The 23439-nt window shown below is 40.9% G+C and overlaps 1 protein-coding gene across 5 annotated transcripts in view; it reads left to right on the top strand.

The window, feature by feature from the left end:
• Positions 1 to 895: 895 nt before the first annotated feature.
• Positions 896 to 23439, top strand: part of ppp1r9ala (protein phosphatase 1 regulatory subunit 9A-like A) — a 35076-nt gene continuing 12532 nt past the window's right edge. For 4 of the 5 annotated variants that reach the window (XM_036566390.1, XM_036566409.1, XM_036566427.1 and 1 more), the window contains exons 1-6: positions 896 to 1023; positions 1524 to 3575; positions 21537 to 21669; positions 21838 to 21958; positions 22382 to 22486; positions 23025 to 23154. In XM_036566390.1, the coding sequence (XP_036422283.1) occupies positions 1704 to 3575; positions 21537 to 21669; positions 21838 to 21958; positions 22382 to 22486; positions 23025 to 23154 (2361 nt within the window). In that variant the 5' untranslated portion in view covers positions 896 to 1023; positions 1524 to 1703. Of the gene's footprint in view, positions 1139 to 1523; positions 3576 to 21536; positions 21670 to 21837; positions 21959 to 22381; positions 22487 to 23024; positions 23155 to 23439 lie in introns of all 5 variants that reach the window. The other variant, XM_036566401.1, reaches the window with a different exon arrangement.

Genomic DNA, 23439 nt, shown 5'->3' with positions numbered 1-23439 from the left:
CAACAAAAACTCAAACTGAAAATGCGTTAAGGGAACACCACTGACTTTTTTAAGATGTAAACAAGGTCGAGCAGGATGTACTGATTACACCACAATAGAGAAACGTACCGAGTCTGAACTGTTCTTAATGGTAGTGCTAGGAACCAGACGTCTGTCGTTCGTTTAAAACCTTTAAAACTACATGAAAGTAAAGGTATTATATGACAAGGTTGGCCTTTACGAGATATAGTAGAATACATTCATGGCAGTGGGCTCCTTGCAAGCCATTGTAGGGCAAAATCGTATCCAAAAATGTAGAAGACGTGAGAGTTCACTGGTAGTTTCGGATAGTAAATACAATGGCTATATCTGAGTCGTAGACAGCGCGACCCCTGGTTCTTCACCACCACTGTACGGAAATCTGAGTTGATAATTTTTTTTTACAATGCACTATTTTACATCAACCAACTCTGACAGACACGACTCTGCTTAAATCTCAGTGACTGAATTATGCAGAAATATTGAAACATTTCCCCATCAAACGGCTGCTTGGGGCGCAGGTAGCCCGTCCTGTAGTCCTGTTTCCGTTTTTCTTTGTTGTTTGTTGTGGAAAAAGAGTCGGAGCCCCTGGGAGAAGAGAGAGAAAGACAAGGTATAAAGCCACTTCACCGCTGTGAAACACCGTCCCGAAGCACATTGGTGCTTTCATTCTTTTCTCTTTCTACAGACAGCGTTGCTGAGAGGGTCGGTCGGAATGTTTCTTTTTTTTTCCCACGCCATTCCCGGGCCTCCCCTCTGTCTGCTTGTCTGCGCGCTCCCGCGCCCGCGCGCGCCCTCAGGAAGGGGGTTGGGATTTAGCAGCCGAGGAATGCGCTCGTGCACGCGCGCCATACGGGAACGAGCGGCGGCGGCGCGACAGGTCTGTGTGAGTTTTCATCAGGGAGAGGGAGAGAGCGGGGTAGAGGACGATGGCGGAGAAGATATGACAAGTTTGCTCCGAGTGAAGAAGCGGAGCGGCTCTGTAACGATGGCGTTTCGGTGAAGGTAAGAGTTGAGGCCCGCGTGGCTGCTGGAGGCTCCGACTTTACTGAACTTCCACACTCGCTTTCAGCGAAACTTCTCTCGACTCTTCACGCCGGTTAGCCAACTGCTGCACAGGGTTTGTATTCAGAAAAAAAGGTCTTTGTTGTATGTTTGACTTGTCAGGAGTGGACGGGGCTGGTTTTCGATGAAGTTTTTTATCCCATTTGGGCGGTTTTTGATCTCGAACGATCTGGCTAATCTTGTCTAAAGCACACTTTATACTTAAAATAATCTGAGCCAACAACGTGAGGTAAACTTAATGAGAGTTAAAGTCTAAACGTGACTAAATAGGATCTTTTAACGCCTCAGCTAGTCCTGCTTGGTGGTGGTAAGATATGTAGCATAGCCACACTGTAGTCTGACTGAGTAGCCTAACTGGTCGGGGCTCACAGTGTGGAACAAACACACGTTCAGTGAGACCGTTTCCCGATCTAAAGCCAGTTTTTTTGTCTTTTTTGCAGATATCTACCCTCTGCTTAATTTTAAAGAATGCATCTGAGCAGCTCCGCAGTACTTATGGCATCGTACGAGTAGGATAAAGGACATCGGCTGCTCATAGATTGCGGATCTGGAAATCCGGATTTGGAGCCTCTCCGCTCGGCCGCTTTTAAGTTCTCGACTCTGAGAGTGAGTGTGTGAAAATGATCAAGGCTGAGAGCAAAGGGGAGAGGACTTTGCGGAGTGCCTCTCCGCACAGAAATGCCTACAAGTCGGACTTCCACGCCATTAAGTGCTCCTTTGATGGGACTAAATCCGACAGCTCATCCAAGTCATATGCTAATGGCTCCAGTGACCCCCGGGAGGACACAAGGGGGCGACCGTTTGGCAACAGGGTGAACAAGATAAAGAACATTTTCCTGCAAATGGATAGCCAGCAGCAGCAGCAGCAACAGCAGGAGACTCAGGAGGTGAAGCCCGCTCTGAAAACGGACACGTCTCAGGTCCCCTCGCTGCCAAAATTTCCTGTTGGCTCCAGCAAAAGTAGCCTGAGCAGCCCCACTGGCCTGGAAGTGCCGAGCTCAGACAAGACCCCAAAGGGGGAGGATGGCGAAATAGACAAAGCAGCATTGGCAGAGAAGTTCTCAGTGACTAGAAAACTCTTTGAGAGAGGGATAAAGGAACAGCCTGCTGTAGAGAGGCCAGCTCCGGGCAGGGCCTCGGGCCGGGTGTCCCAGGGGAGTGTGTGTGAAGAGAGGAGAGCAGGCAGGAGACCTGGAGGGGCTACCGAAAATAGCAACAACATTATTAAAACAGACTGTAGCCCTACATCACAGGACAGGAGTGTGTCGGAGGAGAAGGAGTTTGAGGAATCAAAACCGGTCCATAGATTACTAAATGCAGGTCCCATATCCAGACGACTGGAGAACTTCATGACAGATAATGACAACGAAGAGAAAGTGTCAGCTAAAACTCTAGAGAAGGTGTGTAGCCCTGCAGAAGGTTCAACGCCCACATCACCTGTATGTGATAGTACTCACAAACCAGCTTCAAATTTTAGTGACCACTTACAAAAAACAACCTCACCAAATACTGATTCCAAACCACTTCACTCACCTCTCAAACCAACCTCGCCCACTAGTGACTTTGCATTCAAATCTAGCTCGCCGGTCTGCCCGGCACCCTACAAACCCACCTCTCCCACGACTAAAAACAATGACGAGCCCCTTTCACCCACTGCCACAAGCCCGGTCAAGCGTTCCTCCTCACGTGATGGTTTTACCAAATCATTCACAGGCAGCGAGGAAACTAAACCTGCCAGTCCATCTCCTAAAGATCAAAAGCCTTCACCTTTTGTCAGCAGTTTTTACAACAAGGTCAAGAGCCCAGAGATAGCAAAGAGTGGCTCCGGTCTGGTGCGGACCCCATCCAAGGACAAGCTACCTCCACAGTCCCCACCAAGCTTGGATCCTGCTGGGGCAGGAGTGGTTCGAGCCGAGCTTGTGGTGGTCCAGAATGAGTCCTCAGAAAGTGAGGATGAGGATAAGTGTGTGGATGGTAATGTGTTTGAGGAGGTGAAGCTGAAAAAGCAGCTCAATGCTGAATCACTCAAGGCAGGCCTGACTGGAACACCTGCAATTCCATCACCCCAAGAAGACCTACAGAAGGTCGCAGAGGTCAAGCAGCAGGAGGAAGACGTATCTCAGGCACCAGAACAACATACAGGGGAGCAGAGAGAGGAGCCAATGGAAAAAGAGAGCATCAAACATTGTGATGAGGAGGAGGAGGAGGAAGAGGAGGAGGAAGAAAGTGAACAAGATCAGGATGAATCTGGAAAAACGTCTCCAGTGTTTTATAGTTTTGAGAATGCAGCCTTTGTGGATGATAAGGAGACAGAACCCATTCAGAGCAAGGATGAGGAGCAGAGGGAAGAGGAGGATGAGGAAGATGATGAGGAAGATGATGAAGAAGATGATGATCAGTGCTATGAGGAGTATGAAGAATTGGCTGGTCTTTCAGAAGATGAAGAACATTCACCAAGGAGGAAGATCCGCTTCTCTACAGCACCGATACGGGTAAGGATGTGAGGTTGTGGCATACTATTCTAATTAGACAATTGCATGTGCTTTTGTTTAAAGCTGTTTAATAAAAGACCCTGTTGTTATGGCTTTGCAGCAATAAGAAATATAACTGTCTGGATTTGGAAATGAAAAGCTTTGGGAATGTTTCAGAAGGTTTTTTATTCTCTCTTGGAAACGTGTCTCAGTCTGGAAGCCTCAGGGCCACATGGTCACAGTCACCATGGAGCCTGTTGTTTAGAGGACAGTTGTGTGGTGGCGTATTAGAATGGAGTTCTATAAGGAATATGTTTGGAAAGCTTGAACATATCTGATGACTCGGTCCATTTACAAACCCTCTGTTCTTCCTTTACCCATGTTTGCCATGAGCAGTTTGAACACAGAACACACAGTGTGTGTCAGCATAATCAGAGTGAAGCATATGGTCCTGATCCACTCCATTGCACTTATTCAGACATGACCTGGCTGTTTATTTCTCCTTAACATTGCTGGATATTTCGTGTCTTGTTCCTTTTATTGGTGAATAATTCTGTTGTCACTCGTGCCATTGCTATGGCATTTCTTTCACACTTTGGCCGTTAATGATCAACTCATGTTTCTGTTTGTTCTCAACTGTTAAAACTGGTGAAAGCTAGAGCAGCAGCAGGCATGTGGTGCCGAACTGCAAGCAGGTACCTGTACCTGTGGATGGCATTCCACAGTGCTAACAGTTGTGGTAAAGGTGTGTGTCTGTGTATGTGGGGAGTTGAGGGATGTGTCTCATTCACTATCTTTCCATCTCGTCTTCGCTGGAACAGAAATAGGAGAAATACCTTTCTCTCTGCACTGTTATTACACAGACTGTAGGTTTGTATCACAAACATTTGTTCAGGTATGAACGCATTCAAACAAGTTCAAACTCCTAATCAGTTAAAGAGCTTGTTTTTCTGAAACTACTGTCAGCACTATTTCCTGACATACTTACATACATACATTTTGCATGTTGTTGCTGTTCAAGAAAAAAAAAACACCACTTATCTCAAAAATGGCAACTTTACAGGAGAGGGAAAAAATTAACGTTTAATATAGGATTTTACTTCATGTTTTTTGCATCATTTTTATTGGTACACTTATTGTGAAATTGACACAATGTAAAAGGCAGCAGTTGTATTCAAATGTGGTTGAAAAATTAGTATGGAATAAAATGGAGATTTTTATTATTATTATTTTTTATATATGCAGGTACCTGAATTTTCCTTCTTGTATGCAAAAAAACCCAACATTATAGCTGGCAGCTGTTTACAAAATCTATTTAAAGCAGTGAAAGCAGAAAACAACTCAGTAATTTGGCCATTGCTTGTGTGTGTTTATGGAGTGTTAGAGTGGAGGTTGAGAACCCAGTCTTGTCCTTACAGGGAGCCAGTGATGAATCCTTGAGAATTCACTGTGTGTGCTAACAGGGCGAGGTTTAAAGAGAGCTGGAGAGCTCTGTCTGATTCCCTGTAATGAACATCTTGCTCATGGTGATGAAATTCATCTGTTACATTCTGTCTGTCTGTATGTGTCTCTCTCCCTCTCTTTCCTTCTCTCTCCCTCCCCCTCCCTCCTTGTGAAACAGGAAGATAAGGCAGACTCATTGTAAACATAAGATCTTGTCCCAGCATGAGAGAGTTGGCCTTTTTGTGTCAGACAGCATGACTGCACCTTTGTCTCTGAGATTGCTAAATCAGAGTTCCATTGCTACATGTTTGCACAGAACACCTTTAGTGATGCCAAAATATTCATTTATTAATTGCACAATAAAACAGGTAATTTGTTAATTGAAGATCTGATGTGTTATTATATAGACTTAAAAGCAAATGTTAGTAATGTTTAGTTTGACATACTTTTTGACAGTCAGTGCAGAGGCCGGAAGTTCAGAAGACCCAAACAATGACTAAAATGGTATTTAAGATTCAGCAGCATTTGCAATTAATGTTATAGTGAGCAGCCACTCACGATTTTTCCTCCCCTTAGCTCATAATAGGAGATGAATCTTTGTTATGAATAATACTAGTGATTTTTTTAGGTCTATAAGTGAGAAAAAGGGTTTCCTCCTAACTGCAGTGAGTATGCCAGAATCACTGAGATAACTGTGGTAGTAAGCTTAAGTAAAATGGCAGAATATAACTATGAAAGAAAGCCGAGTAACAAAGTGTAATATTAGTTTATTAACGTATGCACAAGCGTCATACACAAGGCATGGAAATGTGATGCAGAATTTGGCTGCAAGTCATTTTAAGTGCTTTCAAAAAGAAACTGAGGCATCCCATGGAAAGTACATTGAGAGTAAACACACATGCATCTCTAAACAACTTGAAAGGCAACAGAAGAAAGTACTTTAGTAAGTGTTAGGTAGCATTGATTGATTTATAGAACCATTTGCCTCATTCAACATGCACTTAGTTTAAAAATGAGTTGCAGTGGCCTTGAAACAAAACGTAAACGACTGGCACTAAGTTCATTACTCATTGGTCGATCAGATTCTTTATGGCTCAGGGAGAAAAGACCGTAGTTAGAGGTCACTGACATCTTTAAATCCTCATTCTTTCCCCTCTTCGTTCAGCCTATGTTAGAAATCTTGGATATGGAAAGATATGCTAGTGATTTTTTTTTTTTATTGTCTATAGTATAAAGTATACTTTAGTATATTTTCCCCCAGGCAATGCAGTTAATTTCTGGACATCTAACAATGGAACATTGTTGTAGGTCATTTGTGGCTGTTTTTTGACAGACACTATGTGCTTGAGGTTGAGTAGTTTAGTATTTGGGTATTTAGCTCTGGCTGGGGTAGAGGAAATCCAGTTTACTGTGTGATCTGGTAGCTGTGATTCTGTTTCTAGCTCCTAGCAACCTGAGATTTTGTGTGTGTGTGTGTGTGTGTGTGTTTGTTTTGGGGAGAGGCAGATAAGCCAGTCATGGTGGTGGGGGGTAGGGGTATATCTTTTCTGTAAAACAGTGTAGCAGGTTAGAATGATTCAGAATTCCAACCCTCACTGAATGAAAATGTATGTGATTTTTTGTACTGTTAGTAAAATGCTGAGATAAAACCTACACCGCTACATTGTTTAAGTTGGAGAACACCTGCTTCCTGCCTTTTGAAAAATTAAACAGCTTATAGAACCTGTTTCACAGTATTAAGATGATGATGTGTTTTGAAAGTCTGGTGAAGCAAGTGTTCTTTATCGGTAAACATGTAGCAGCATATATAGGATCCTGACAATGACAATGCATTTAGGAAATAAGTAAGAATTAGTTATGAGTAAGAACTAGAAATGCACAAGTTCCCACATGTCCTGGAAAACCTAGAAATCTACAGACTGGAAAATATTTGGGGGGAAAAAAAGGAAATTGATGAAGTCCTGGAAATATTAGTGAAGTCCTAGAAAAGTGTAAAGTTTGGCCATTAAACCATTGCGTGTATATATTTTAGCTGCTAATGCCCAGTTAGTGTCCATTCTTGTTGTAGTTAGCAGTGCTACACATGTAGCTAGATTTGAGGCTGCATTCTTGCAGTGTGTATGTTCACTTCTAATATTGTATTAGAACTTTTGATCAATCATGATTGGTTCAGGAATGGTTCCTCTAAGTCAGTGGAAGTATATCACTCAGTCAATAAGAAGTCATTAGTGGTTGTATTGTTGACTTTATTGTTAAGGATGTCTGCAGTTGTGCATTATTTTAATATGAACTTTCATGAGCAACAGCTGTTGTGTGTGTGTGTGTGTGTGTGTGTGTGTGTGTGTGTGTGTGTGTGTGTGTATATATAAATCATGGAAATTGTTCTGCAATTTGTCCTGGAAAATATTTCCTAGAAAGAGTGAGAACCCTGAGTATGCATTCTGTTGTGACTGCAGTTTATAGAAATCATTTTCAACTGAAAATGCTGCAAAAGATTCAACTTACTGGTTAATGTTTTAGGGATGTTCTTTTGACCAATAACAAATTATCGTTAGTCGACAGTCAATCATTGACTGATCTGAAATATTAAAATCAAGGACACAGTATCAGTTATAAAACTGGTATTTCTAGTTCTTAAATCTGATTAGCTGAAACATGTTTTAAAACTGTTGTAAATTATTTGATATGCATGCATTTATCAGTGCGCACACAGCTGAATTCTTGTATGGTCTTGGATGGACTGTGAAATGTAGTAATGATAGGTGGACTAGAAACCATATTAAACATGTCCTATGTAAGAACCTATTTTTTATTTAAACCAAGGGGCTGACAGCTGTAGAATGTTCAAGATATACAGGGAGATTCACTCGAAAGAGGCCCCAAATATTCTGTAATAACTCTCGCTATGACAAAGCAATCTGAACGAAACGAGCAATGTGATCCTCAGTATATGGAGCTTTGAACAAGCTGGGATGCCCCTGTGTTGGAGCGATGAGGTAGGCGCTGGACAGCTGTTGCGACGTTTAACCTCTCTAAGGCTTGCCGATATGTTCAGGAACATGGAGCGCCACGCCAAAATGTGTCTGGCAGAAAACAGAGATCAATTCCAGCATCGCATGTAATGCAATCGGTTACACATATGTCAAGATATGTAGCACATTTTTTTTGGTTCAGATTGCTTCATCTTAATAGGAGTTACAACTAAATATTCGGGGCCTCTTTCGAGTGAATCTCCCTGTATAGAAGGATGGGTTGTTGAAAGTTGGATATTCTAAAGTTCTATTTGCTATTAATTATTAGCCCAAGTTAAAAGGAGCATAAATACCATGATGTGATTTCCTCACACCACCGTGCATCACACTTTTCTTAGTGCTGGACATTTTCAGTCCCACTTTTGCAAAATTTCATCCCTCTCTCACCTGCTCCCACAGATAATCGGAATCATTTGTCCTGCCCCCGCCTGCATAATTCTGTCAAGGCAAACTGACATCCAATATTTGGCATATTCTATTGACAAATACATTAATCTCTGCTGTAATAACATGGTAGTCATGGTTATCCGGCTTACTGTGAAGTAACTTCACGTGTATACGTGTGTGTGTGTGTGTGTGTGTTTGTATGTGTGAGATTCAGAGAGTCAGCATTTCATATACTGTGATGAACTAAATGCTATTACCAGGACTAATTATGCCTTCTTTTTAATCAAGCACACAATTGGGAAATGATTTTTACTGATAATATTCACAATATGGTCAGACAAGCATATTATGACAGTCATATAATTTATTACAATAACAAGAAATATTTTCATTACTCAGCTCTTCTGTCTTGCAGAGAACAGAGTTGACTGAATATTTGTCTGCCTTTTCCTTGCGAATATTTGCTTTCATGATGGTATGTCGTAGTTGTGCTCTCATCCTCTCAAACACCACTATTGTTAGCTGCATGCTTCATCTATCAGAACCAGCTGCCTGTTGCGCCCTCATGCATACAATTTAGAAATGTTCCTCAACTTGAATGATAAACCTGCTTATTCATGGATCTGTTGTTTACCGGAAATGAAATAAAATGAATGTGTTTTTAACTAGTAGACTTAATCGATAATTGGTTCATTTTCACTTAATGGTTAATCCTAAGCATGTTTTATTTGTGTTGATTGCTAACTATTGAAACGTAATTTTCGCAGTGGCCAAGAGTTTGTACTTTTAGCTGCTGTGGTGTGAATTAGCTCACAAAACAAGCAAACTCTTAACACGTTTCTTTGCTGGGTCATCTGATGTTTGGTAGAGCGAGAGAGGGGGAGAGGAGTCGAGTTTGAGTCCTGTGTTAGTATTACTGCCCCACAGTATCTCAAATGTAGACTCCACAAATAGCTGTAGCATTCCTTACATGATTATGACTTAAACATGTGTTGGATGCAGTATTTTTAAAAGCAGTAGTATTAATATCTCAGAAATCTGCTTGCAGTTGTTCAAGTCGCAACCTTACTACGCTCTCACTGTAGTTGGTCATTTTGTTGGCTTCTGTGCACTCAAGAGTGCACACACAAGCAGACAGTTCAACAGGCTGCTGGAATTCTCATCTACTTTCAAAAGTAGAGTCCTGTTGAATTTATATTTCGCAAGGTTACAGGCTGTATAAGGTGTGTCTTCCTGTTTAGAGAAACTCTGTATGCTCTTTATTTGGCGAACCTGTGGACCAGGCTATTGTGTGTGTGCGTGTGTGTGTGCGTGTGCGTGTGCGTGTGCGTGTGTACCAGACTCCTTCATTATAATGGAACTCAAAATGGCAGAACTGCACCTGCTGCTCTTCTTAACTCCACCTACTCCATCAACTCCAGGAAGTTTGCAAGCCTCTCCCTAAAGCCACATAAAAGCCTGGGCTCACACACACAACAGAGGGCTTTGTCACAGTGGACACACAAGAGTTTTAGAAGATTTAAGTATATAAAATGCTGCAGTATGTTTGCTGAGTCCAACAGCAGCTTAGATGTACTGACCTCAGAGCTCAGTGTGCCAGCACTGCTGATCTTAATTGCTAGTTTTTGCTACTGCTGAAAGTAATCCAGGACAGGGTTTCCCAAGCCTGGTCTGCACTGCACATTTAAGTGTTCTCTCTAGTCCAACACACACATCAGCTAATTACCAGCTAATTACATGAGTTTGAGATTTGAAATTTGCAGTGCAAGGAGACTCAGGATCTGTAGTACAGCTAAAAGAGGTGTTGCTAATAAATAGAGCCCAACTGATATGTTGGTCGATAATATCAGCCACCATTGAAGACCCACAGTTTGGCCTATATTGATATTTTAGCCATAATTACTGGCACTTTTGGACTTGGTGATTTCAAACTTTCAGTATCCTGATAGGGTGAAATCTGTTTAAGTGGTCTGACCTTTCAGAGCAGTACAATCCTGTCAACATAATACTGTTGAACTAAATTTAAGATCTTAAATGTAAATATTACATTCTATATGGCCGATATTATTTATTGGTTAGAAGAATTTTTATCCTCTTAAAATCAGTGCCGTATCGGCCACAAAAGTATCATTTTAGTATGATGAAAAGTATGTGTGGCCGTAAACGTAGCGGTACATTTAGACACCCTTTGCATATTTAGAAATTTTTTCTTTAAACACTAGTTTTACTCTAACTTCCCCTTTGACCTAGCTTTCCAGGGAGTGGGAGAGGGAGAGAAACAAACAGATGTGGGGCACTAGCTTTGGCTGACTGTTCCAATGTGTCACTGATGTTGTCTTTTCCATTTCCCTATCTCTGCTCTGTTCTGTGGAATGTATTTGAGCCCTCCACCCTGTCACTCTCGTGCTCATTCTCTCTCACTCTCTCTTGCTCCCAGCCTACACCAGCCTCTGGGTCAGAGCCAAACACCTGGACCTAGAGCAGGATGTGCCAGTATGAATACTAATTGTTTTCCCCTCTTTTCATCCTTCCTTTAGTTTATCATTTTTGTCACCATTTTTTCAGCATTATCTCCACTAATTAAGAGCAGTAACTTACAGAAAGTAAGAGTAGAGCACATTTTTATTTATTCACTATGAATAACTTGCAGCTAGAGCTGGGCGATATGGCCAAAAATGTTATCACGATAAACAAAATTCATATCGTTCGAAATCGATATCGTGTTTTAAACTATCCTTTATGTTCAGAACATGACGAACACTCGCCAAACAATGGAACATTTCACAAATCTGTCATGGGAGAGTGGGAGAAAGTGTCTGGTGAGCTGTTTTTGCCAGCTGGAAAAGCATGGCTATTTTTGTAATAGTCATAATTTAAGAAAGAAAACAGATTATTTTTAGCTGGTGACGAGCGCTCGGCTACCCCGCTACAAATGACATCACAGTATTCAGACACCAGCTAGCGACGACTGGATTTCTCTGTACTATCGTAGTAGTTTAAGGGGTGAACCGCAAAATATCAACACCAGACAAACAGAGTCCTCCTTTTAGGTACGTTTAAACTGAAAGCAGTGCTTTTGTGTCTTGTTCTCCGTGTTGTGTGAGTGACAGTGCGCTGCTTCAAGTTAGCCAGCTGCTAAAAACAGCTAGCCTGGAAAGATAGTGCTCTCCTGCTCTCCAATGCCTCACAGCTTCCTCAGTTTACTTTCTTATAAATCAGGGCTGTAATTTACATGAACTTACTTCTTTCTTTCACTTTCGTTGCTTGGGAATGCACTAATAGTAAATTATGACTGTCCAAGAGCTGCAACAGCGCTGTAGTTGTGAGGATTGTGATTATGATTTAGCGCTGCTAAAGCTTGTTAGGATATACGGAAAGAGGTGAGTTCACAGTAGGACAGTGTAGTTACACCACTGACCTCGTCACTCACACTCGGTCACAGGAGAACAGATCGCCGGTCGCTCCACTCAAGCAGGGAATGTATAACTTGGCGTTTCAGCCGTTGCTAAAGACTTATCTTACTCGTGGCCCCCTCCCTCTCTAATCATGTCGAAAAACTCGGAAGTGCGCCCTCTCCTGGCGACAGCAGAGTAGTGTCGCTTTCCTTGCAGTAGAAAACGCCACGAAGGCTTTCGCTGAACGTGGAAGTGTGAGAATGGTGTATTATATCGAACATTTATTGAACATGTCGTATCGCTCTATCGAGGAAAAGTTATATCGCAATAATTATCGTTATCGTTCTATCGCCCAGCCCTACTTGCAGCTAAATTAGATGAGAAATGTTTTCATTAAAGAATGTAATGGACATTGAAGGCTGCAGTCTCCATGGGAAGTAGAGATCTACTAGTATAAGGCCTGCTATGGACTGTGAGGACTGTCAGTCTAGTGTCTGTGTTACAGTGCTGTGGGATTGTAATGTGAGAAGGAAATGTGTGTCAAACTTGCAATGATATGTGCAGGATGAGGGTGGACGACACCGCAAACCAACCAGACCTGAAAACCTGCAAATGTCTGCTGATCCATTCTGCATGAGATCTAATACAGTTCCAGGTTTAAATGGTTGATTGTGTGTAAATCTCACAGTTAAACCAATGATATGAAAAATGTGAAATGTTCAGGATTGGCCCGAACAGCATTTTACAGGCTTTGAATGCAGGTTGATATTTCTGAATGAATACTCAAAAATTCTCCAAAGCACCCTTAAGAACAAATAGTATTTCAAGCCTCTTAGTCGTCTGCCTGACAGAACAGATATGCTTCCATTTCAGTCAGTGTTTCTGTTTATGCTGGCTGCACTAGACATGCCCCTTTACACCTTTTAAAATAGGAGCCCTTTCAACCTGTCGCGTTTTCTCACTTGTACACGAGTGAAGTGTAAGTTTAACAGAGATCCAGTCAAATCACACACGCCCACATTCCATAGCATATTGGAGTATATTTAAAGTATAATACACTTAAATGTGTTGAACGTGTTGGTGTGGCAGTTGCAGAGCAGCTCCTGTGCTATTTTAGCAGTGTGTGGAGGAGGCTGTTTTCTGATACAGCGGTAGAACCGTGTGAATGGGATTTTGAATAAAATAATATTAAAGATCTACTGTTTATACTGTTGTAAACCTGCTTTAACACTGTTTACATGTTGGAGCCGAGTTGGAGGCTGTGTGGATTGGACACGTGGCGGTACTCCGATAAGGCTTACTATATGTACATTTAGGGCTTGGCAATATAACATTTATTGTTATCGTGATAAGTAGCATCACAGTATGTCACAACATATTTTTCTGAGCATGTTTTGATTATCAGTACTTTAAGAACGCTGGACAACTGCATAATTCATAACAAAGACAGAATAATTACTCTTGTTTGATTGGAATTAGTGTAGCAGAGTAGGTGAAGTGTTGAATAAAAATCATTTGTGCTCATTTTTATTATATATTCAAAATGTGGCACTTTTTGTCTGTTTTGTCTTATCGAACCTCAGAAAAACCAAATGTTGTGAGTGTATCGTGAAAACTTCTTGGTACACGGTGACATAATATTTTGGCCGTATCACCCACCCCTGCTTTCATCAAACTTGTCATGCCTCCTTGGTATACCAGCTTGATTTTCTTATCATCCAATAATTTGCCATCAGAAAAGTGCTTCCACATACAGGGATGAGGAATTTGGGGAAAAATGTCTATTCGCAGTTTAGATGTAATATTTTTCTATAGGTTAAGCTCAAGGCGTTTTATATTTTTTGCCAAGAGGACTAGCAAGTCCACATGTTATTATTATTGAGTTTTTATGTGTTTTATTATTTTGAGTTTTCCCACTTAAAACAGTATTGAGTAATGTGAAACATGATTAAAATTGCACTGTTCTAATTACAGATTTTTATATAAAAGCAACTAATTGTTCAGCCCTACCCACATGATTTATTTATTTATTTATTATTTATTTATTTTTAAAGGCATATCTGACCGTGTGGAAAGCAGTTCAGTTACTTGCGCTCTGATGTGAGGTGCCATGAATTTATGTTGCACTAAGTTAAACCAGCTATAATTTAGTTCCGTATATTTACAATCGCTATTCATCACTGTCGATCTTAAGGCTTTTGCTGTTAAAATTTATTTTCGGCTACAGTTTTTTCTTAAAGACAAAGCTTCCAAATACTACCCAGAGAACTGAATACAGAGCATTCAAATACAGGATGAATGAATTCTTAAGTACTCCAATTATTCCCTAGAAGTCTTGCTTGTGAATGAGTTCATATTGCACTGTGTATGTTTAGGTGAATGACAGTAAGACTGTACCACTCTAAACTGTGTGCGTGAGGGAGAGTGGGTGATGCTGTACAGTCCAGTGTTCTCCCCTCTCTCTCATGCTGGCATTTTGGTTTGTTGTTTTTGTGGCAGTGCTCATGCTGCCAGCTCCCTCAGTCCTGTGCTGTGATCTGGCTCTGTTTTCTGGAGCCACATTCATTAACCAGCTTCACTCTCTACTGCTACAGAATTACAGCTATCTCTCTGTGTGTGTGTGTGTGTGTGTGTGTGTGTGTGTGTGTGTGTGTGTGTGTGTGGCAAATTTGTTTTGGTTGGATGTGTGTGTGTGTGTGGGAGGAACAGGGCTTTGTAGTAGAGGATGAACTGTAATGTTGACTCACAGGGAGGGGGCTAGATGGAGGAGGGTGTTATGGTGTAGTACAGTGGCTGTAGATCAGAACCAGATGGAATTGTGGGCTTTTAACCACATCACGCGTCTCTGCATACTACACTCATAATTGAGAGCTGAACGACAAATAAAAGTCTAAAGGCAAAGCTCAACTTATGCTACAGATTACTGTGTTCTCCATAAAACTCCATTTTCCATTATTCAATAACAATCTCATGAGTCACCATACAGTGGTTAAGGCATGGAGGGTTTGAGCTTCTGTAGTCCTGACAGGTTAAGCAATTCCATAATGTTCCACAATGGCGTCTAGATCCATTGCAGTTTAACTGGACCTGATCTGATCTGAATCTGATGTTTGCGGGTGCGTTGAAAGAGGATCAAAAGAGACCTCAGTCAAGACTTGGTGAAGAACATGTCTTCTGAGGATGAAAGTGAATTATCTGTTGTCATCGTATCTTCGTCAGTATAATGTAGGGATTGAGCGATTTATCAGTTCAACCGTTAATCAGATGCTGATTAAAGTGCTTTTTCTGTTATTAATGTGCGTATCTGACACAACCATGATCTAAAAACACATTTCTGTAATCTGGCCCAAAGTTAGTGCAACTAACCAGCACTTCTGTAGTCTGTCTCTGTCCCGCCTCGTATCAAGTAAATCCAATCCAAAACGTCTTTAGTGTTTGTGAGAGACATGGGAGCAGCACTCCCACAGTAGGAGATCGAGGTTGAACAACGCAGTTGGCAAAAATTACAATACATTTGGTCATATTCCATACTTTAGCCAGACAAACGGGATTTGTGTATGCAGCTTGAATGCTGTCTGCTTCTGTTACTGCTGCCTGTAGTGGAGCTTCGGTGGGTGGCTAGCTGTGCATTCAAGCCTCCAGATACCAGTAATTATTTTTGTAAGAGCATAAAATTTGTATTTTCGCTGGTTAAAAGTACAGACAGCTGCAACTCGCTGCTGCTCTGCTTAGGCTAAATAGGCTGTTTCCGTTGAATCTTGTAACACACTCTCAAGAGCCAATCAGAATACATCTGATACATTCAACAAATCCAACTACTGCTTGTTCTTGCAGTAAGTACTTTTTTGGTTGAACAACAAAATAAAATAATGTTAACATTCATACACCCTCATTGTTGCTTTTTACAAAGTAGTGACAGTGTTTGCTGCGTGATTTACTCACATGCTTACTATACTGTTTTTACTGTAATACATTTAGTTTTGGGCCAATGCTTTTCTCCAGTATTTTTTCATGTACATATCTGCTACTGCTGATACGTAAACACAGAAATTGGGACTAGATCCACTTGGATTAGCATTATGGAGAAAATATATGTTTTATATGGAGTGTTACAAATGCTGCTACTACTGCCTTTTTTTATTAAATTAAACATTTTCTGATACCAGTATGATTTCAGTATCATTGGTATCCCTAATATTTTTTTGAATGTGGCACTACTTGTTTTTTGTTTTGTTTTGTTTTTGTTGTCTTCCAACTTACAAAACTTCAAAAAAGAGCAAAAATCATATCATATACTGTGTATCCTGAAAAGGTTTTAAACTATCATGATATTATATATAGGCATTCACTGAAATTTTGGCCACTGAAAATATTTGGCCAAAAAAAGGAAAGATTAAAAGTATTAAGGGAAATGATGATTTAAAAATGTTTATTTCCTTCGCTTTTTTGTGTCAGTCGGTGCAGATGTATTCAAACACTTGACAATAGCAAATCAAAAGTGAAAACATCAGCAGTGCAGAACTATTATCACAATTTTTATTGGCCAAAAAAAAAACAAACAAAAAAACTGTAGAACACCCAAGAACTTCTTCATTACAGGACTGACAAACCATTAGAAAACAGTACATCCTGCCTGATCTGCAGAATACAGCAAAACAGAAGCAAATAGGAAAGTCCTCGTTAGCACACCAACATGACCTGTAGCTGCGAACAGTGAAAGTACAAAGTATAACTAAAAGTTTAATTAAAAAATAATGGAATTCACTGCCTTAGATGAGCAACCACTCTCTGTTATTGTGGATGTTGGATTTTGTAGCACATACTGTAGCCTACACACTGTAATAAACTGTTACCACCTTTTTCTGGTTTTTGGCCTGGTATGCCCTGAATTTTGGCTTTGGTTTGTCCAAGAATTTTCATTTTGGTACATAATTAGTATTGTCAGTATTTTCGAGAATGTGCCATGAAAGAAATGATAGGGAGCCTCTAAGCAACTGAATAGTAGCTGCATAAACTGCAGAGTAACAGGCTGCACAGCTGTTTTGCTCGTACATTCCCTTCCAACATGTTTGGAAACCTCGGACTAAATATTGTGATACATATTGAGTATCATTAAAATGTCTAAAGGGATCATGCTATATTTTTGCCATATGTCCTTTTTACAGTGTTTGAATACTATGTACTGTAGACTCCTTTAATTCTGCTGTTGCTTTATGGGTTAATTAGTAAAGGGTTCTTATATGATTACAGTAGGGGCAAAGTTAAAGTCTATGTCTGACAGGAGTGTGAAGCAGCCGGATGTTTGCATATTCAGTGAGTGAGGTCATTCACTGTACCTGCACCTTGAGAAAGTTCCAAATACTGAGTGAACTGGGGCCTGGAGGAGTCGGAGAAAGGTGTGTGTGAGAGTTCCGCTGGAAGGTAACTGGAGCTGGAGATAACTGCGCTCTCATTCTCCCTCTCTTGCTTGCTCTCTCTTTTTTTTTTGCTGCCTCACCCTCTGTCTCGTACAAAGAGACACATTTCTGTCTGTGAAGTCTGAGTCTCAACGATTAGGTTACCGAAAAGAAAAAGAACATTGTTCCAATTTACTGAAGTAGTCAATGGCAACAGGAAAGTCGGATGGGGAAAAAAGAAAGGGAAGAAAGAAAGGGGGAGTGGAGTGGAGTGGAGAGGAGAGGAGACAGGCCAAGCATAACCACTGTGGTACTAAGAGTTCAGCCAAGGCCTGGGAGTCATCAAATGCTCATATGCTCTGCTGTTATATTTTCTACAGTTAATTAACGAGATTCCCATAATCTGAGCCTTTTTCCATCTTTCCTTCATTTCTCTGACATTCTCTTGCTCAATGACTTTTCAGTGTATGTTTTTTCTTACTTTTTTTTTATTTTCATTGCAGACTGTAAGTTAACAAACTTGTGTACTGGGAATTTACCTCTGAAACAAAAAGAAATGACTCAGAGTTAAATATCCTGTGTTGAAGATACATTGCGTATTTTTTGATTTTCTGTGTTGGAGCTATGTGCTGCATCCTTCTAGATGATTGAAATGTCTCAAAGCTGTGGCAGTCTAAGGAGAGATGGGGGCAGGACACAGGCTTTTGGGGTGTATTTGTGTGTAGGTGAGGAGAGACATTGACGTTTATAGTAAATAGAGATTTTTTTTGTTTCTGGAAGCTGAACTGCTTTTTTCAGTCTGAGGAAGAGGATAGGCTGACTGAAGCAGCACTAAAAGGACCTCTTATGTGACTGGCTTCCGCCCTCCACCACAGAAATGCACAGGCCTACTGTGTCTCTCTGTTACCCAGTGGATTAGTTCTGCTCTTTACATGAATTACAGTGGTTGGAGGTTAGTTTTGTAAATGGGTGCTGATCTAGGACCAATTCCATTGCTAAAATCATAGCCTTCAGTACTGTGGACTCATATTAAGCCTTATCCTTAGCAAGCAAACCATTCTGCATGGCCTGATTTTGGATAATAAACTGGTCTCGGATCAGCAGCCAAGCGAGTCTTGTATGGAGACAGACAAATCTGTGTGTGAGGTTCCTGCTGCACTATTGTCATTGTCTGCATGTAGCTTTGGTTCTGCACTGCAGTAGGATTAGTAGGTAAAGGGTGCTGCTGTATGATGGTCTAGAACCTAGTTTCCCTAACCTCTGTAGTAATAATGAGCATTATGACCACACATGCATTTAACAGGTTTCAGATCAGCAGTTAAACACCATAGAAAGATGTGTATGTGTGTGCATACGCTCAAGCTCAAGCCTTGACATGCTCAAGAAACCCTCCCTCTGACTGAGTGGAAATGTTTACTGAATGACATCATCCCTTCTAAATGAATCAACTAATCTCAATCTCTTCTTTCCTTTTTATCTACAAACCTCTGTTCTGGAAGGGTTGGGATAGTATGTGAAATGCCAGTAAAAACAGAAAGCAGTGATCAGTATATCTGTTTGACCTGTATTAATTCAAAAACGGCACAAAAACACAATTTTTGACATCGTCCAGAAGGCAGCATATGTTGCTCCAAAATTTGTACGTATGTTTCAGCATTAAAGATGTGCAAGTTACCCAGGTGATTTTATCACTTTTATACACCTCCATACCAAGACACACCCTGGCTTTTGAACTTTATGCTGGTAACAGTCTGGAGGTCTCTTTATTTTTTTTACTCAGAGTACACAATGTTCATTGTTTCCATAAACAATCTAAAATGATCTAAAAAGTTGACTTGTAGAGCAAAATACATATTGCATCAATCTATTTCAGGAGCAGTGTTTCTGGACATTGACAAGGGTTTTATCAAAATACTCCCTGTGCCATGCTGTGCCATCTGAAGGATCAAAGGTCACAGGCTTGTGGTTTTTGGTCTTGCCCTTTAAGTGCAGAGATTTCTCCATATTCCTTGAATCTTTTGATATTACCGCACCGTAGAGGGTGAAATACCTTGCAGTCCTTTTGCTCATTGAGGAAACACTGTTCTTAAACTGCTGGATTATTCGCTGATGCATTTTTAACTAGTGTCAGTCCTAGCAAGAGCTGCTGTTTTTCCCTGGAACTACAGGTCCTCACCATGATTTTGCCACCTAATTCGAGAACTCTTTGGTCATACTTTCTGAATAGGCAAGAAGCCTTGGTGTGATTCTGGATGACCAGTTATCGTTCTCAGCTCATATTGCGAACCTGACTTGGTCATGCAGGTTTCTCCTGTACAACTTCCGGAGGATTTGACCCTTTCTCTGTGGAGAGGCCACCCAGGTGCTAGTTCAGTCTGTCATCTCAAGGTTTGACAACTGCAACTCTCTTTTGGCTGGTCTTTCTATGTGGGCCATCAGGCCTCTGCAGCTCAACCAGAATGCATCAGCACGGCTTGTCTTCAGTCTTCTTTAATCAGTCATGTCACTCTACTCCTGCACTACCTTCACTGACTTCCTGTAGCTGTCTGCATCAGATTTAAAGCCCTGATGCTTGCCTACTAACACAAAAATTACCAGCCCCTCCCTACCTTATGGCACTGGTCAAAACTCGAACTGTACCTCGAGCCCTTTGAGCTTCAAGTACAGCTTGGCTTGACCTGCCATCCTTAAAGATGCTTGGAAGACAAGCATCAAGACTCTTCTCTCCTGGCACGTAGGTGGTGGAAGCAGACGCTTGCGGTCTTCAAACGCCGACTGAAGGACACATCTCTTTTTACAGCACTTAAATGAGCACTAATTTAAGTTCTTATTAATATTTAACAAAAAAGAGTTGATTAGATAAACAACAAACATTTAAATACTGATAAATTTGGATTTACAAATATACTTTCATATACAGTTCCAACATTTTTGGACTCCTCACTTAGGTCTTTCACTCACACTTTCTTGCTCTTGTGCTCTTTAGTTCATACTTAGGATGGGTTTAATCTATTGAAGTGCACATTACTCAACAGCTGGAGAGCACTTGCAGAACAGATCCTGTTAGTGAGAGGCAGAGTGACTTTGTAAACCAGACAATAGGCAGTGGAGTAGTACTGGCAAAGAGTTTTGCCTTGGCTTTGTAGTCTGAAGAGAAAGTCAGTGTTTTTAGAGATTTGGGCTTGTAAACCCTCTTTGGGTTTTATTACTGGAAAACAACAGGATCAATTTGTCCAAAACAGTTTTTTTTCCTTTATTTCACTATATTCCAAGTACTGTGAGGTTTGAGACCATGACTAATCATGATATGAACCAATCCAAAAATAACAGCATAGTTACCGACCACATTTCACCACAAGATGTCCTCTGAAATTTACTAAAAGGATCTTAGTCACACACAAACCAAGGTGAAATATAGTAAGATTGTCAGTCCAAAATGTAGCCAGAGCTGGTTTACAGGATCTTTATAAAGCTTTGTTATGCTTATACATTCACCCCTTCAGGTGTGGCCTAGTTAGCCCCTACTTGAGGTATGGTCAACTTTTTGCTGTCTAGAAAAAAACGCTTATCTCCTCAAGTCACCAAACAACAGTGTGATATTAATAGTTCTCAATAATTTCTGCTACCCAAACTGGGACCTGAGTATCTCATTTCATTCCCTTCATGTACAACATATTTTGGAATGAAAATAACTGAATCTGAATCAGAACTTGTTTTGAAGCAAACCGGGACCAACCTGCTCAGGGAGTCTCGGTCCACTAGTTTGGTGTGCCCCAGAGTTGGATGACCTCGTTCACACTTGCTCCAACAAAGCTTACTAACACAGGAAACGCACCAGGGTTTGTTTTTATCAAACCAATTCTGCCAAGTCTGAGCTCACTATTACTTTACAATGACTTGTGTGCATCTTTTCGTGCTTCAGCAATTCTGTTTTCGATAAATGCTAAAGGATTACTGCATCTGTCTTGATCTCTGTGATGGTGGTGGACAGTAGCTCCATTGACTGAGCTAAATGAACTGGTTGTCTTTACACAGCCAGCCTCAGTTACCTTATTAATGTTATAAGATGAATGATTATGGGATTGACTCATTGAGACTGTAGCTAGCTAATTTAGATATCCTGTGTTTTAATAACTTGAATTATGTGATAGTCTGATATAAAATGTTTAAGTTTTAGACTCAAATGAATAGTTAATAGTTAATAGTTAGTTTTTAATAAAAATAAGCAAGAAATTAAAGGTCATTCAATGTTGGTTTAAGAAAATTGGTTTGGTGGTAGGAGTGTCCTGTAAATAGACAGTGGGTCTCATGTTACTGTGTCTTATCCAGGTATTCAGCACATACTCAAATGAGGACTATGACCGGCGCAATGATGAGGTGGACCCTGTGGCAGCATCTGCGGAGTACGAGCTGGAAAAGCGTGTGGAAAAGATGGATGTCTTTCCGGTGGAGATGGAGAAAGGTAGGTCACTTTGACAGCTTTCTCATATATTAAAATACTCTAGGGCTATATCTTACAGACTTTACCTTGAGCTAGAACAACACTCTGTGACTCTGTCTTCAGCCTCAGAATAACTTTTTAGTTTAGGAGAAATGCTGGGACTGAGGTGTTCTTTCACATCTGCTGCAGGTGACAATGGGCTGGGCATCAGTATCATAGGAATGGGAGTAGGGGCTGACCAGGGCCTGGAGAAACTCGGCATCTTCGTAAAGACCATTACAGAGGGGGGAGCAGCAGAGAGAGATGGCAGGTAAGACAAACAGGACACTCAGGTGCTCTGGAGTTTAGTTTCTATTTTAGGAGTAGTTCATAAGTTAGAACTGTAGGGAAGAATGAGGCACATCTATGACTTACTACGATTACTACATACTGCGTCAAAATGTGATTTTATCTGTTTAGGTTGGGTGAAAATCACGAAGCTAATGTGTGCTAGTGCAAATAGTAAAGTAATATTGTAATTAAGTAATATAATAATAAAATATTTACCAAAGTTTCTAAGATTCATACATAATAACACAAACAAACTCTAAGAATGCTTTCATAAACATTGTGGTGTGTGGTACTCTAGATCTTTGAAGTAGTACAGAAATATTTATTCATGTGCACATTGCCACAAAAGATGTTTTACTTGAATGGAAGTGTTTAATGATGGTTGTGTTTACCTTTTCTCCAGGATACAAGTCAACGACCAGATAGTAGAAGTAGATGGCATCAGTCTGGTGGGAGTGACCCAGCTCTTTGCCGCTACAGTCCTCAAGAACACAAAGGGAACTGTCCAGTGAGTGTTGATCTCTTTGTGCCTCTACTAGAAAGTGTGAGCTTCATACATTCTAACCATAGATGCAGGGAAGGTCATGTGTGATACAGTGACAGTTCCTAGAAGATGGACAAATGGATCTAGTAGAGTTGCTTTTAATACTGGTTACCTCATGTGATTATAGTTTACATTAGTGGAATCACTGTGCTCTTCATCCAGTCCCATGCTGGCTCAGTAGTCCTTAGTGCTTTGCTTGGCATGTAAATGTTTGACCACAGGCAAATGAAGGACGCAAATGCACAGTACAGGGCCATTATAAAAACAGAAAAGCTTTGCTTGCTCCATTACATCAGGTTTACAGTTTAGTCACCCTCCAGATTATGACATGGCATCATAGATTTGTACTAGCACGTATACATTCATTTAGACACTGTACCATTACTATGAGGGTCACTACACACCTTTTAGGAGTAAGTAACCTAGAGGGTTTCATACTGATAAACGAAGGTCAACCACACCCACTTCCTCCATACTAACCTATCAGTTGTACTCTGTGCAGCTTCCTGATAGGGCGGGAGAAGCCAGGGACGCAGAGTGAGGTGGCGCGGCTAATCAGTGAGACTTTGGAGCAGGAGAGGCACCAGCAGCAGCAGAGACTAGAGGATCCGTATGAACAGTCCACAGAAGAGGTGAGTCAGCAGGGCACAGCCCCATACCAACACCATCTGAGTAAGCCTGGAGCTGTCTGGTATGGAGCTTAGAGCGGTACCAAGACACAGACTGGGTTAGAGTTCAGGAAGCTCCTTTCAGCTATTTTTGACCGAGGAGGCAAAGTATTCTCACAGACACGGCAGTGGTGTTGCCTGCTGCCTGTTTTAGGATTTAAAAATGTTTAGCTTATTGTCTAGGGTTGATTTACTGTACTATACTCAAGAACCCTAAGGTCTTTATCCTATTCTGAATATTGTTAAGTA

This window comes from Colossoma macropomum, unplaced genomic scaffold, assembly GCF_904425465.1.
Source record: "Colossoma macropomum unplaced genomic scaffold, Colossoma_macropomum, whole genome shotgun sequence".
Classification (NCBI taxonomy): domain Eukaryota; kingdom Metazoa; phylum Chordata; class Actinopteri; order Characiformes; family Serrasalmidae; genus Colossoma; species Colossoma macropomum.
This window is presented reverse-complemented; position numbering and strand designations above follow the sequence as displayed.